The sequence below is a fragment of the Nuphar pumila genome, chromosome 6 (assembly GCF_984573655.1).
Source record: "Nuphar pumila chromosome 6, dmNupPumi1.hap1.1, whole genome shotgun sequence".
NCBI lineage: Eukaryota > Viridiplantae > Streptophyta > Magnoliopsida > Nymphaeales > Nymphaeaceae > Nuphar > Nuphar pumila.
This window is the reverse complement of record NC_143254.1, coordinates 111,182,566-111,195,295: the sequence shown is the minus strand read 5'-3', so window position 1 is coordinate 111,195,295 and position 12,730 is coordinate 111,182,566. Positions and strand designations below refer to the sequence as shown.

The window sequence follows — 12,730 nt, the reverse complement described above, 5'->3', positions numbered from 1 at the left end:
ACTGGGCATATCAAACCTATATGCCCTAAATGGAAGAGACTTCTAGCCTTGGCCACCACCGGTATACCCCAAAAGGAGGAGGCAACTTCAAGTGGATATCTTTCACTAAATCAAATAGTGGAAGCTCTTCAACGGTTCAACCTCTCCTCAAGGAAGCTACCTCCGGTGCCGCCGTATCTACCTCTTTCCCTCTAGGTAAAGTTTTTTGGCTTTTGGATTTCGGTGCATCTTTTCATATGTCCCCAAACATATATTCTCTTTCCGATTATTCAAAAAATATTTCACCATCTTTTGTTTCCACTGCGGATGGAACCTCTCTTGAAATTAAAGGCATAGGAAATTTTGAAACTCAAGATTTTTTTATTCCAAGAATCAAATTTATACCTAAGCTAAACTTAAACCTTCTCTCTGTTTCTCAACTCTCGGACCATGGTTGCGATATTAAATTTTCTTTTGATAAATGTTCAATACAGGATCGTCGGTCCGGGAAATTGATTGGGGAAGGCTTTAAGAAGGGAGACTTATACTATATGGACTCTCTTCAAATTCCAAAAACTTTTTGTAATGTTGTCTGATACAAAGATGTAAATGTGTGGCACAAAAGACTTGGCCATCCTAACATCACCAAGTTGTCTTATTTACATTTTGCAAAAGATCTCTGTAAAAGTTCTTTTTCTTGTAATGATTGTATTCTTGGAAAAATGTGAAGTTTACCTTTTGAGCAAAGAACTATGTTCTCTTCTAAACCTTTCGAAATTGTTCATTCAGATGTTTGGGGACCTGCACCAGTTGTTTCAAAAGGAGATTTTTCTTACTATGTAATCTTTGTGGATGACTTTTCTAGATATTCATGGATTCATTTTCTCAAGTATAAGCATGACGTTTTTTCGTGCTTCAAATCCTTTCATGTAATGATCATGAATCAATTCAACAGCAACATAAAGACATTTAGAAGTGATTCCGGAGGAGAATATCTCTCCAATGAATTCAAAAATTATCTTGAGGATAGTGGCATTGTTCACCAAAGGCCTTGTCCCAAGACCCCTCAACAAAATGGGTTGGCCGAAAGGAAACATAGACACATCATTAAGACCACTAGAACCCTTCTTATATCCCAAAATATTCCTAAATCTTTTGGGCCGAGGCAGCCCTTGCTTCAGTATATCTCATAAATCGCTTACCTTCTAGTAATTTGAGAAAGATCTCTCCTTTTACCTGATTATAATAGGTTATGAGTCTTTGGGTGTAAGTGTTTTATACTTACTGATAAAAATGATAAACTCTCTCCCAAGGCCATTCCCTACGTCTTTCTTGGATATTCCGAAACTCAAAAAGGGTTTCGATGTTATGACTCTAGAAATGATAAGTTATATGTCTCAAGAAATGTGACTTTCTTAGAAAATGAGAGCGGATTTGAAAGAAATGTTTCCCCCCTAGAAAAATACTGATTATTCTTTCTTATTTGACTTATTGTCTAGTAATGATGATATGGTTAGTGATGATGAAGTATCATCAAATCATGATAGGAAAAATGGAATAGATATTGATGAACTTAACTCACCCAACATCCCTTCACTGGATCCAAATGGAGTAGGCAATAGGGTACAAACTATATGGGTTGGGTTGAATCCCCCGTGGACCCAAATGGATCCATTTAAGGATTTGCCCAAGTGGTGTCATTGTGAACCCACATCATCGAGGATCCAATGGGTCGAATGGGTTAATAATTTGTTATAGATCCGGATCCACGGTAAAATGGATCCGGCACTGTAGGTTATCGGGTTCGGACCTGGACCCGTTTTGATTTTTATTAAAACTCGAGTTTCAGAACCGTGCTTAGGGCAAGATTCTTACTCAAGAAGTGGAAATGGCAAATCGAGGGAGGGGAGGGGTTACAGGAGGTAACCGACTCTCCCAGTCCATCGGAGATGGGGGGGATCGCCACGATAAAAGGGGGGGAACGTAGAGGAGGTTGTGCCCTCGCGTTTCTCTCTTCTCAAATTCCTTCTCTCGCCTTTCATCCCTCTTCTCTTGACGATTTCAGAGTCGGCAGCAAGAAGCACAGTGTTGGGGGGGGGGGGGGGTACCTGAGCTCGGTCGCCAGCCTCGTCCTTCTTCGTCCGTCGCCGGAAAAGAAAAGGTGGGATTCTGCTCTGATATTGTAGGGTATCGATTGATTCGAGGTGAGGTCGGGTCGGCAAAGGGACACCTGATGGCTGTCCATATTTTAGGGTTTATTTTTACCCTGCTTGCCGGAAAAACCATCCCAAGGGCTGGAGATTTCCAGCAAGAGTCGTGATGGTCATGAGGAAAAAGGGGTTGGGATTCTGAGCGGATGATTTCTAAAATGATCCAACCCGGGGTCGGGCTGGCCAAGCCTTAAATCTTCAAATCTGAACGGTTTGGGGGTCATTTCTTTTCCTGATTTGATTCATTCTTTGGAACACATTGATTTTCTTGATCGTATATGCTTTTAATTAGATGGGTTTTCGGATTTGTTTCCTTCTCTTAAGCGTAATGGTTTTTTGATCATATATGTTGTTGTTCAGATTGATTATTCTTGGTTAGATTGATTTCTTTTAACCTATTGCGTTGGATTCTAAATAATATGTGAAGCAGGGTGTCTTGAATCTGTCGGGTGATGATTTTCATTCAATAAGGACAGCCTAACATAGATTCCTTTAATTTCTTTAACTTCTTGAATAAACCCGGGTTCTTAATGCCTGCGTCGGATTCCAGATTAACTAAAATCTGTATATGTTGTATCAGATTCCATTTTGTTTTATAAGCCCAGAATTTCGTGAGTTGTTGTAGATTGTGATTTTTCTTTTGAAAAAAATTGTATTATGAAAGGGAAACAGTAGTAAACATACTTTCATTGAGGGACCATATCTTGCTTGAACAGTCTTACGTATCTTATACTGGGTGATCCATACAGCATATCTCACATTATAAAGAACACGTTAAAACTGTATATCATTTCACACTACATACAAGGTTTAGGAGTAGTGGTTTTTGTTCATGTTTGATTTCCACTAGCGTTGTCAATGGTATATTGACTCTTTGTGCATCAATTGTCTTGTTTCTTTTAAACCATATTGATGCATTTTTCTGACTAACTGCAATCTATATTGGACGATTGTCTGCTAAAAATGGTTTAACACAAATTTCAGGATAGCTGATTTGTTATTTTTTTTTAAAAGATATCTAGTTGGGACAATTTGGTTAGAACAATATGTGAGAGTATGTGATACTTTTATTAACAGAGCAGCTGAGTTATATTTAACAGATAGATACCTATGATGGGTATTCATGTTTAGTATATGGTGAACAATGAACATAACATGTGACAAAGAAAAGTTTGGGACTCAATGTTTGAGTGTGTGTGTATTACTAAGAATGGGGTTTAATGTTATGGCAGTGATTAGAAGTTGTAGAAATGTTCTAAACTTCGGAAAAATAACTAAATTAATGAAACCCAATTACTCAGTTGAGACCTACCTTGGAGAGGGTGGGTGGTACAAGACTTCGAGGACTTGTGTTTGGTGTCGAGCGTGAAGCGGCTCGTGGTCCCCGTCCTCGAAGTTAGGGACCAGGACTACCTATGTGCCCTAGGTGGTAGTTTCACGTCTTCTGCAGAAGTTAGGGATGTATCATGTTTTGAGTTGAGCCCTTGGGAGATTCTTAAGCTATTAGTTGCTTCCTTGGGGATTCAGTCTCCGTTAGAATGTTCGGGTTAATAAAATACCTGGAATAATATACCCCTGAACGTTCTCTTCTGAGATGGTCACCTGTGCCCGTGTGTACCTACAGGATAAGATAATTAAACATCATTTACAAGAGTTAGGTGTTACAACCAGTGGAGACACTAGAGAGATATATGTAAGTTTTATTTTAGATGCTTTATATTATCAACTTGTAAATTAGTAAAATTCTTTAACTTTGTGGATACGAGGTAATTAAATTATTATCTGAAAGTGTACATGTTATTGCATTGACTGTGGCATACCTCACCTGCTTATTAATGTTGCATATTTTTTTATTGTTCAATAACTGCTCGCATGCGTATTAATGTGGCATAATTGTTATTGTTATATAATTGCTCACCTGCTCGTGTACATGAATTTAGATCTTTGTTACATAGTGTTTACCTGTCTTGATATACACTAAAGTTCAACCATGACACGCATACCACACACTCGATTCACGATATACTTGCACTATCATTACAGAATTTCTGCTTAGACATGATAGTCTAATTCCTATCCTTTTTAACATTCTTAGGTCATGAGTAGTCACCACAAGCCCCTGGCCGACTTGTAACTGATATGTCATCATGGATTCGTTCTTTGTAAATGTACTTTTGTAAAGTTTCATGAACCAAAGTGGAATAAAGGATGTGTGGATTGTTGAAGATCTTTTTACCTGTATCGCTCCATTCACTTAACCATGAGTTATAAAATGATTCTGTTGTATGTAAAAAAAAAAAAAAAATCCTTGTGTTTCCGGGTTAAGTTTGTGGGGCGTTACAAAAGCTGAGACATGGGAATTACAAACTTTACCTATTGGAAAGAAAACTATAGGTTGTCGTTGGGTATTTAAGGTTAAGACTAAGAGCGATGGATCTATGGAGAGATACAAAGCTCGCTTAGTCGCAAAAGGGTATGGCCAAGAATATGATATTGATTATGAAGAAACTTTCGCTCATGTAGCCCGAATGGTTACAGTTAGATGTCTTATTACTATTGTGTCTATCAAAAACTGGAACATTTTTCAAATGGATGTAAAAAAATACTTTTCTAAATGGCGACCTTAACGAAGAAGTTTATATGGATGTCGCACCAGGCATGAAGATTCCTAAAGATAAAGTTCTTCGCCTTCGAAAAACCCTCTATGGTTTGAAACAAGTTCCTAAAGCCTGGTATGATAGATTTAACAGTGTAATGCTAAAAAATGGATTTTCTTCTTGTTATACTGATACTGCATTATTTACTAGAAAATCTGATGTAGGGATTGTGATATTATTGCTCTATGTTGATGATATGTTAATTACAGGTGATGATGTTCAAGGAGTCAAGGGTATTAAGTTCATCTTGACTTCGAAGTTTGAGATGTCAGATTTAGGTTTTCTGACATACTTTTTTGGAATTGAGGTTGCTTATTATCAACGTGGTTATTTTTTATCTCAATCTAAACATGCCTGTGAGATTATTGACAGGTCAGGAATTTCCGATGACAAAGTTTGTGAAACTCCTGAAACTGTTGGCTCAAAAATGAAGATCGATGACGGGATCCCTCTAACTGATCCTACTCCTTACCGGCAACTGGTAGGCTCGTTGATGTGCCTTAGCATCACTCGACCTGATTTGTCTCATGCAATTGACATTGTCAGTCAGTTTCAGCATGCTCCCACAACCGTTCACATGAGTGTTGTACTTCGCATCATCAGATATTTAAAGGGAACTGTAAATAAGGGAGTATTCTTGTCTTCTTCTTCTGAATTAAAGCTAATTGCTTATACTGACTCAGATTGTGGAGGTGACCCTAATAATCATCACTCCACCACTGGTTTTTGTGTCTTCTTAGGTGAGTCTCTGATTTCTTGGCGATGTAAAAAGCAACATAAGGTCTCTCTGTCCTCCACCGAAGCAGAATATAGAGTCATGGCGTCAACCACCATGAAAATTGTATGGATTCGACGTCTTCTAGAAGATATGGGGGTTTTCATTAGAGAACCAACAAAGATATACTGCGACAACAAGAGTGAAATTTATATTGCCAAGAATCACACTTTTCATGAGCGAACAAAGCATATAGAAATGGAGTATCATTATGTCAGGGAAGAATACTTGAAGAACGTCATTGATCTCCCGTATGTGACGTCTGAGTATCAACTGGCGGACTTCTTCACTAAGGCTCTTTGCTCGCCCAGATTTCACTTCCTTCTTTGCAAACTTGCGTTTATCATACCGTAAGCTTGAGGGGGGGGGTTAAAATGTAATTGCAAAACAACATTGTAAGTATATATATTTATATATAGAGAGAGAGAGATACATATACATATATACTATGTATGTATGTATTCGTATCTCTATATATATATAGAGAGAGAGAGATTTATTTGTCCATAATACCCAGAAGGGTATTTCTGTAATTTCATCTTTTACGTATATTCCACTTGGAATAATGCTTGTAATTTCTTCATTTTTATTTTCTATTTCTTTTATTTTTTTCCTTTTTTTTATTCAAGTGTCATATCACATTGGGGGCCTCCCAATAGAGTCGTTGGGGGTCCCCAACGGTCACAATGCTTGATTTTAAAGGAATGGACTCTTGGATTGTTCGATTCTGACACAGGGGTAAGTTTTTATAAGGTTTGAAAATTAACAGTCTACAATTTCCATAAATATTCAAGCTTAAAATTTCATGTTTTTTCATTGAGAAAACATGAGCCAAATGTTGTTTTCTAGCAAGTCAACCATGTTGAATGCATCTGCAGAGTCAGATTTGTGAAAAACACCTCGAAAACCTCCACTCACTAGCAGTAGGCTCCTAGGTTTGGAGAGAGAGAGAGAGATGCATTTGGTATACTCTCTAGTACCATGCTATCTGGTAGAAAAGCATATATTCCAGCTCCATCTACTCAGTCAGACCCAAAAGATTGTGTTTAGCATAGTTCATACTTTAGATAGAGATTTTTCAATGTAAAAAGCAGTTTTTGAAGTCATGGAATTTTGGTGCCTGGGGCCATGGATTTTCTCGGTTCTTGAAAAACTTGTTTACATGTACGATCACAAGATCCAAAATATGTTCTTTTGCCAAACAAACCATGTAGATCATATAGGGTCAAATCCATGAGATATCTAATGGATCACAAGCAAGTCCTGTATGTATATCATGTCATCAATATCACAAATATCTTGAAAATATTGTAAAATTCATACCCTATTTAAAGGTAAAATATCATGATGTTATAAAAAATTTGATTTAAAACTATCATTATATTTTGGATAATTTTTTAATTTCTTATGTGATGTTTTTCTTAACCCTTATTTTTCAAATTCTTAAGTTGTTCTTTTCTTTACACTTTTGGAAAAATAATATTGCTAAAATCTAGTATTTGTCAAGACTAACATGTACATACGTATGTACATAGGTGCATGTACAGACGGATACACAGACACAAACACAAACAAGCACACGCATACACATACATAAATAAATACAAGTGTGTGTATGCCCAAGAAACATACAACTAGGGCTGGACAACGGGCCGGGCGGCCCGTGGCCCGTCCCGAACAGGCCAGGCCTGGGCCCAGTTTTGGAAGAAGGCTCGACCAGAGCCAGGCTTAAATCCGACCCGACAAGATATCAAGCCGGACCGGGGCTAGCCCATGGGCTTCTTATATATATAGCGCCAAGTATGTGTTTTGAAATTTGGACTTATCTTGAGTTTCATTTATTTTTTTGTATTTTTCAATTTTTTACTAAGAAAACCTATGCATTTAAGTAAATGAATGTGGAATATATGAATTTAAGATAACTTGTAACCCAACCTGAATTAAGCCCATGGGTCAAACGGGCGGGCCGTGGGCTTTGTATTAGACCCGGGCCCAACCCAAACCAGGCCTAGGCCTGACCTGGTTGGTTAATGGGTTGGGCTTGACCAGGCCCAGCCCGTCAAAAGCTCAGACAAGCCCATCCACTAACCAGGTCGAGCCAGCCTCCAGCCCTACATACAACAAACTTCATTAAGGTATGTCACCATTAATATGCAATTATGCACCTATCTTCACTAGGATATCTAATCATATGTTACCATAAAGAGACAAAACAATCTTTAATAAACACCATTTAAACCACCATTAAGATTTTAAATGAAATTCCAAATAAGGAAATAGTTTTTTCTTAATTGCCATGCACATCTTCATGTCCAAAACTTAATCCCACCCTATGTACTTAAAATCCTGATGGAGGCTACCTAGGCAAAAACCTAGCACCTAGGAGACAACCTCAATTTTCCTTCTCCTGTATGTAGCATCACATAATTTAATATGCATTAAAACTGTGAAATAAGGAAAAAGTCGTCTCTTAAATGGGGCTAAGCAGGAGTCGACTGTAGTAATAACAAGACAGAGAGAGTCCTCGCATTGACTGGCTCGACCCCTTCTTCCTTAAGTAGCAACAACGAGTGAGAGAGAGAGAGAGAGAGATCAGTAGGTCAAGCCCCTTCTACGTAAGAAAGGGCCTACCCACCAGTTCTCGTGGGGCTGGGAAAAAGAGGGTGAGGTTTTGTAAGTTCGACTTTTCCATATCTCCAGGTATGAAATCACAGAAGATAGAGTTTAAATAGAATAGACATGAAGTACCCATTGAAAATAAGATGAGAGAGAATCGTTTACGGTGGTTTGGACATATTCGGCGAAGGCCTAATGATGCTCCAGTTAGAAGGATGGAGAAATGGAAAAATATATTAGTTAAAAGAGGTCGAGGTAGGCCTAGGAAGACTTGGATGGAGATGATAGGAAAGGATATGAATGCTTTGAACCTCACCGAGGACATGGCATTGAATATAAATGATTGGAGGAGAAGGATTCATGTGGAAGACCCAGAATGATTTTCTTTGTTGGTTCATATCGCCGACCCCAATTGTTTTGGGATGAAGGCGTAGTAGTTGTTGTTGTTGTTGTAGACATGAAGTACCCAATACTGGACACTTCATGCCTAAGACACTCAAAAATGTCGAACACATGACACAAGGTGTTTTTTTTCTTTGGACACTTCTATGTTAAAAATAAAGCATCCATTTGGCCCTCTAGAAGTGTCAAGGTAACATTTTGTTATCACACTCCAACAATGCATTCTCTAAGAACAGATAAGGATAACACCACGGACTATCATGCTCTTATTACATATTTAAATTGGGCAAAATCATGGACTATCATGGCCCTCGTCTCATGCATAAAGTATGACCGTGCCATAGAGATGGTAGTTGGTAATAAATCCTATTGAGCATAAAATAATTGATAATTCCAAGCAGATAAAATTACTCGCATTTATCATGTCTGCATTGGAAAACAAATTCCCAGTGAAAATCCATTAGAGATGCCAATATGTTACGACAAAATGAAAAACAAAAGGTAACCAACTTAATTACTTGATCCTTATTTTTACTTTGGACGCGGCTAGTGATCTTCTCAAAATTCTGCAAAGCCATGCATCAAGAAGACAGTCAAAAGGTGAATTTATTGACAAGAAAAAAGTAAGCAATCAAGATTAATACCTTGCCGACTTGTCGCAAGGCATTGAAGAAACTCTCCTCCTCTTGGCGAGTCCATGCAGCCCACTGACGTGTTGGTTTTTTCACTGCCCAGAATAGCTACTAATTAGTATTGCATTTTAGCAGTAGCATGCACCAAATCACAACACCTTATGAGGAATATTAACATTCCATAAAATGTAGGATGGAACCTAGCATGCTGCAAACGGAAAGACATGAAAAGTAGAGAAGTTCTGAAAAATAGCAATTTTGTCTGCTAGACTTCCTATCAGGAATTGGGAGTTTTTCTGTGTCGATTATTAGGTTATGAAAGTCCATAGTATCATTATGCATATGCAGAAACAGCAAGGAGTCTCAATGTTGACAACTAGTAAATAGGGAACATGGAGAAAATCCATTCCAGCTTATCCTAATTGGTCTTCCTAATGATGTATAGAAGCATAGAGAACAAGTGGAAGCGACATTATGGATGCTAAACTTGGCAACATTAAATAGGGAGCACCTACGTGATTGCATGTGCAAGGATATAGCCGTTCCCTAGATAACAATTTGGCAGATTAAGCACCAATTTGTGCGATGCAATCTGTACAAAAGTTGTCAATGAGCCTTAGAAACTCAACAACAAAAAAGGAATCACTACTAATTATGAGTTATGCCCATAGATGTACAAACTTATGAATGGATCAAGCTTCAGCGAATACAAAAAAATAACAAACAATCAATGGGTTCAAATGTCATTCAAATCCAAAAGACATCATTCAAGAATACAACTCAAGCATAATGGGCATTTGGATAGATCCAATCCTTCTCTTATGAGGGATGATGATATCCAAATCAGTGTATTATGGAAGCAAGCGTAACCATAATGATAGAAATCAAAGAACATCGTTCACTACCAGGTATTTGAGAAGAAGGGGCGTCATTGGTAGCAGGCGGTGAACAAGGAGGATTTCCATTTGCCTCTCTGCGGGTCATCACATTCTCGTTTAGAGCGATAGATGAAGATGCTGCCGTCAACGAAGTCGTCTGCAACTCTGGATGCATGATGACGACATAACAAGCTCTAAATCCCTCTCTCCATGCCCGAGTTCAGTTTCCTATTCTGAACTCTGTCCTAGATGGCAAAATCCAAGACCTGCAGAAGCAAAAAGCAGGCATAGTTCTAGCAAAATTCTAAAGTGAAGAAAATGCAAATATTAGGAGTAGGAGAAGAAGAAAAGGAGGAAGCAGTAGAAGAAACAAGTATCGACATTAGAAGAAATCGATCGGTCAACAGATCAAAGAAAAAAAAGCATAATAGGAATCGGATAGAGCATAAGAGATCAGACTCGATGTCCGTTCTGCAATTAAAACAACACAAAAGAAGAAAAGAAGCCGATTGATAAAAAGGCAAAACATGCAACCAAACGGATTCTTCTGGCCTAGATGAGCTTCAAAAGTCTCCAGCGAGGGGGTTCCTACCGGAAGATTTTCCAAAAGAGAATAGAAAAAGGCCTCTTTTTTGCGGAACATTACAAATCAATAACAAAAATTTCTCGTAAAAATAAGCAAGAAGAAGAAACAGAAGTAGAAATCTGCTTCCGAAAATAACGACCAATAGATCATACAGAAAGTAACCAAAATCAATCAGGTCTCGTCAAAAAAACAAAAAAGTTACGAACCGCTGCTGTCTTCCACAGCTCGTAGAAGACAAATTTATCAAAAAAAAAAAGGAATTGCGATCCGAAAGAGAGCATAATTACACGCAACCAAACAGAAATTGTGCCCTAGACGAATTTCAAGAGCCTCCGGAAATTTAATGATAGATTTCCAATTAAAAAGAAAAAGAAAATCAAGTCAAGTTTTTCAGGAACCTACTTTGGAACTAATAAAAAAAACAAATCTAACCCCAAAAATAGAAAAAAAAATTCTTTTCTTCTAGATTTTGGTTTCGTAAAAAGAACGACAACCCAAAAAAAAGAAATGAAAGAGGGAAAGAAAAGGAAGTCAGGAAATACTGACCTAGACTTGTTCTCTCTTTTTTTCCCCGATTTCCTTCGAGAAGCACTGAAACGAAAACCCGACGAAGACGATGATTGGTGATCAGTGACGAATAATGGAAGAAAAGTCGGGTTTGAGGAAGGGGATGAATTTAATTTTCCGACGAACGGAAAAGTAAATCCAGGGAGTGGGGGGCAGCAGTTTTTATTTTCTTTTTCTTTTTCTTTTCCTTTTTTTTATTTTTTTTATTTTTAACAGGTGGAAGGAAATACGGAAATAGTTCAATGCATGCAGCACACCGGATACTGCCCAAGTAGGAAAATCATTTACTTTATTTTGTTTGTTTATTATTTATTTTGTTCGTTTACTAGGGCAGGACCCAAAGAAAAAAAAATGCGGGAAAAAGGGATGAAATTTGATAGCGAAAAAAAAGGAAGAAAAGGTTTCTGGTTTTCGGTTGACAGAAAACCGCCTGCCGAATGGGATCAGGCTGCCGGCGGAAATTCGGATACGTGTCAAGTACGCCCGATTTTTCAGTTTTTTCTGGACCCCACTCCTTGGGTCACGTTTTTTATGAAGGGTGGTTTCGTGAGCACTTAGCTCACGTAGTTTGTGTGAGCCCTCGGGACAGCCACTGGATTTTGAGGAACCGGCTGATTAGGAGATGTGGATAGGGGGTGTCAACGGGTAGGGTTTGGTTCGGACCCAGGTGGTAGGTTTTTGGGTATGATATCAGGTCTGGACCCGGGTCTAATTGAATCTACTATAAGAAAAATCGTACTCAAACCCGATAAGAACTACACGAATCAGACCTGGACCATACCCGGTAAAACCATATTTTTTATCATTTTTACATTGAAAATTAGTGGGTCTTAATCGGGCACTCAGGTCAGGATCGGGTCAGGGTCTGGATCCAGATCTGGTACAAAATTTCACATACTATACCTGGGTCCATGTATTAGTCGGACCTTCGGATCCGAACCCAGATCGTATTATTTATCACCATACCCGGACCTATAGGGTTTGGTTCAGGTCGAGTCCAGGTCAACCCAACCCGTTGATACCCCTAGATGTGGAGCGGCCCACTTTAGATTTTGAAGTAGGTGACCAATCAAACCTTTCTAAATATTGATCAAGGCTACCTGATGCCTACATCAGCCATATGTGGGCATAACATTCAAATAGATTTGGACTTTGTTTGGAAGAAGAAAGTGGAGGGAAGCATAACTGTGGTTGAGAGTTAACCAACTCCAAATACTAAAAAAAAATAAATTTCAACTCTAACAAAGATGAGTATTTACAATTCCTTAGTGATTCAAAATTTTTACCCCATTTACCTCAGTAAATCCAATCCTGTATTCACCTATTTTAACCCATTATTGGCTGCAATAATGGTGCAGTTAAGAGGCTTATAACTAGGGATGGGCAACGGGTCAGCCTAGGTTCGCTAATGGACCAGGCCAACCGGGC

The 12,730-nt window shown here is 38.4% G+C and overlaps 1 protein-coding gene across 3 annotated transcripts in view; it reads right to left on the bottom strand.

Annotated features, from left to right (window-relative positions):
- The window catches only part of LOC149835718 (TSL-kinase interacting protein 1-like), a 48,917-nt gene extending 37,373 nt beyond the window's left edge, over positions 1 to 11,544 (bottom strand). Inside the window, exons 1-4 of one of the 3 annotated variants that reach the window (XM_090008703.1) lie at positions 11,282 to 11,544; positions 10,177 to 10,415; positions 9,284 to 9,366; positions 9,158 to 9,205 (exon numbers count right to left, since the gene is read on the bottom strand). In XM_090008703.1, coding sequence (XP_089864829.1) covers positions 9,158 to 9,205; positions 9,284 to 9,366; positions 10,177 to 10,324 — 279 coding nt within the window. In that variant the 5' untranslated portion in view covers positions 10,325 to 10,415; positions 11,282 to 11,544. The remainder of the gene's footprint in view (positions 1 to 9,157; positions 9,206 to 9,283; positions 9,367 to 10,176; positions 10,416 to 11,281) is intronic. The other 2 variants (XM_090008702.1, XM_090008704.1) reach the window with 2 other exon arrangements.
- Between the last annotated feature and the right edge of the window lie 1,186 nt (positions 11,545 to 12,730).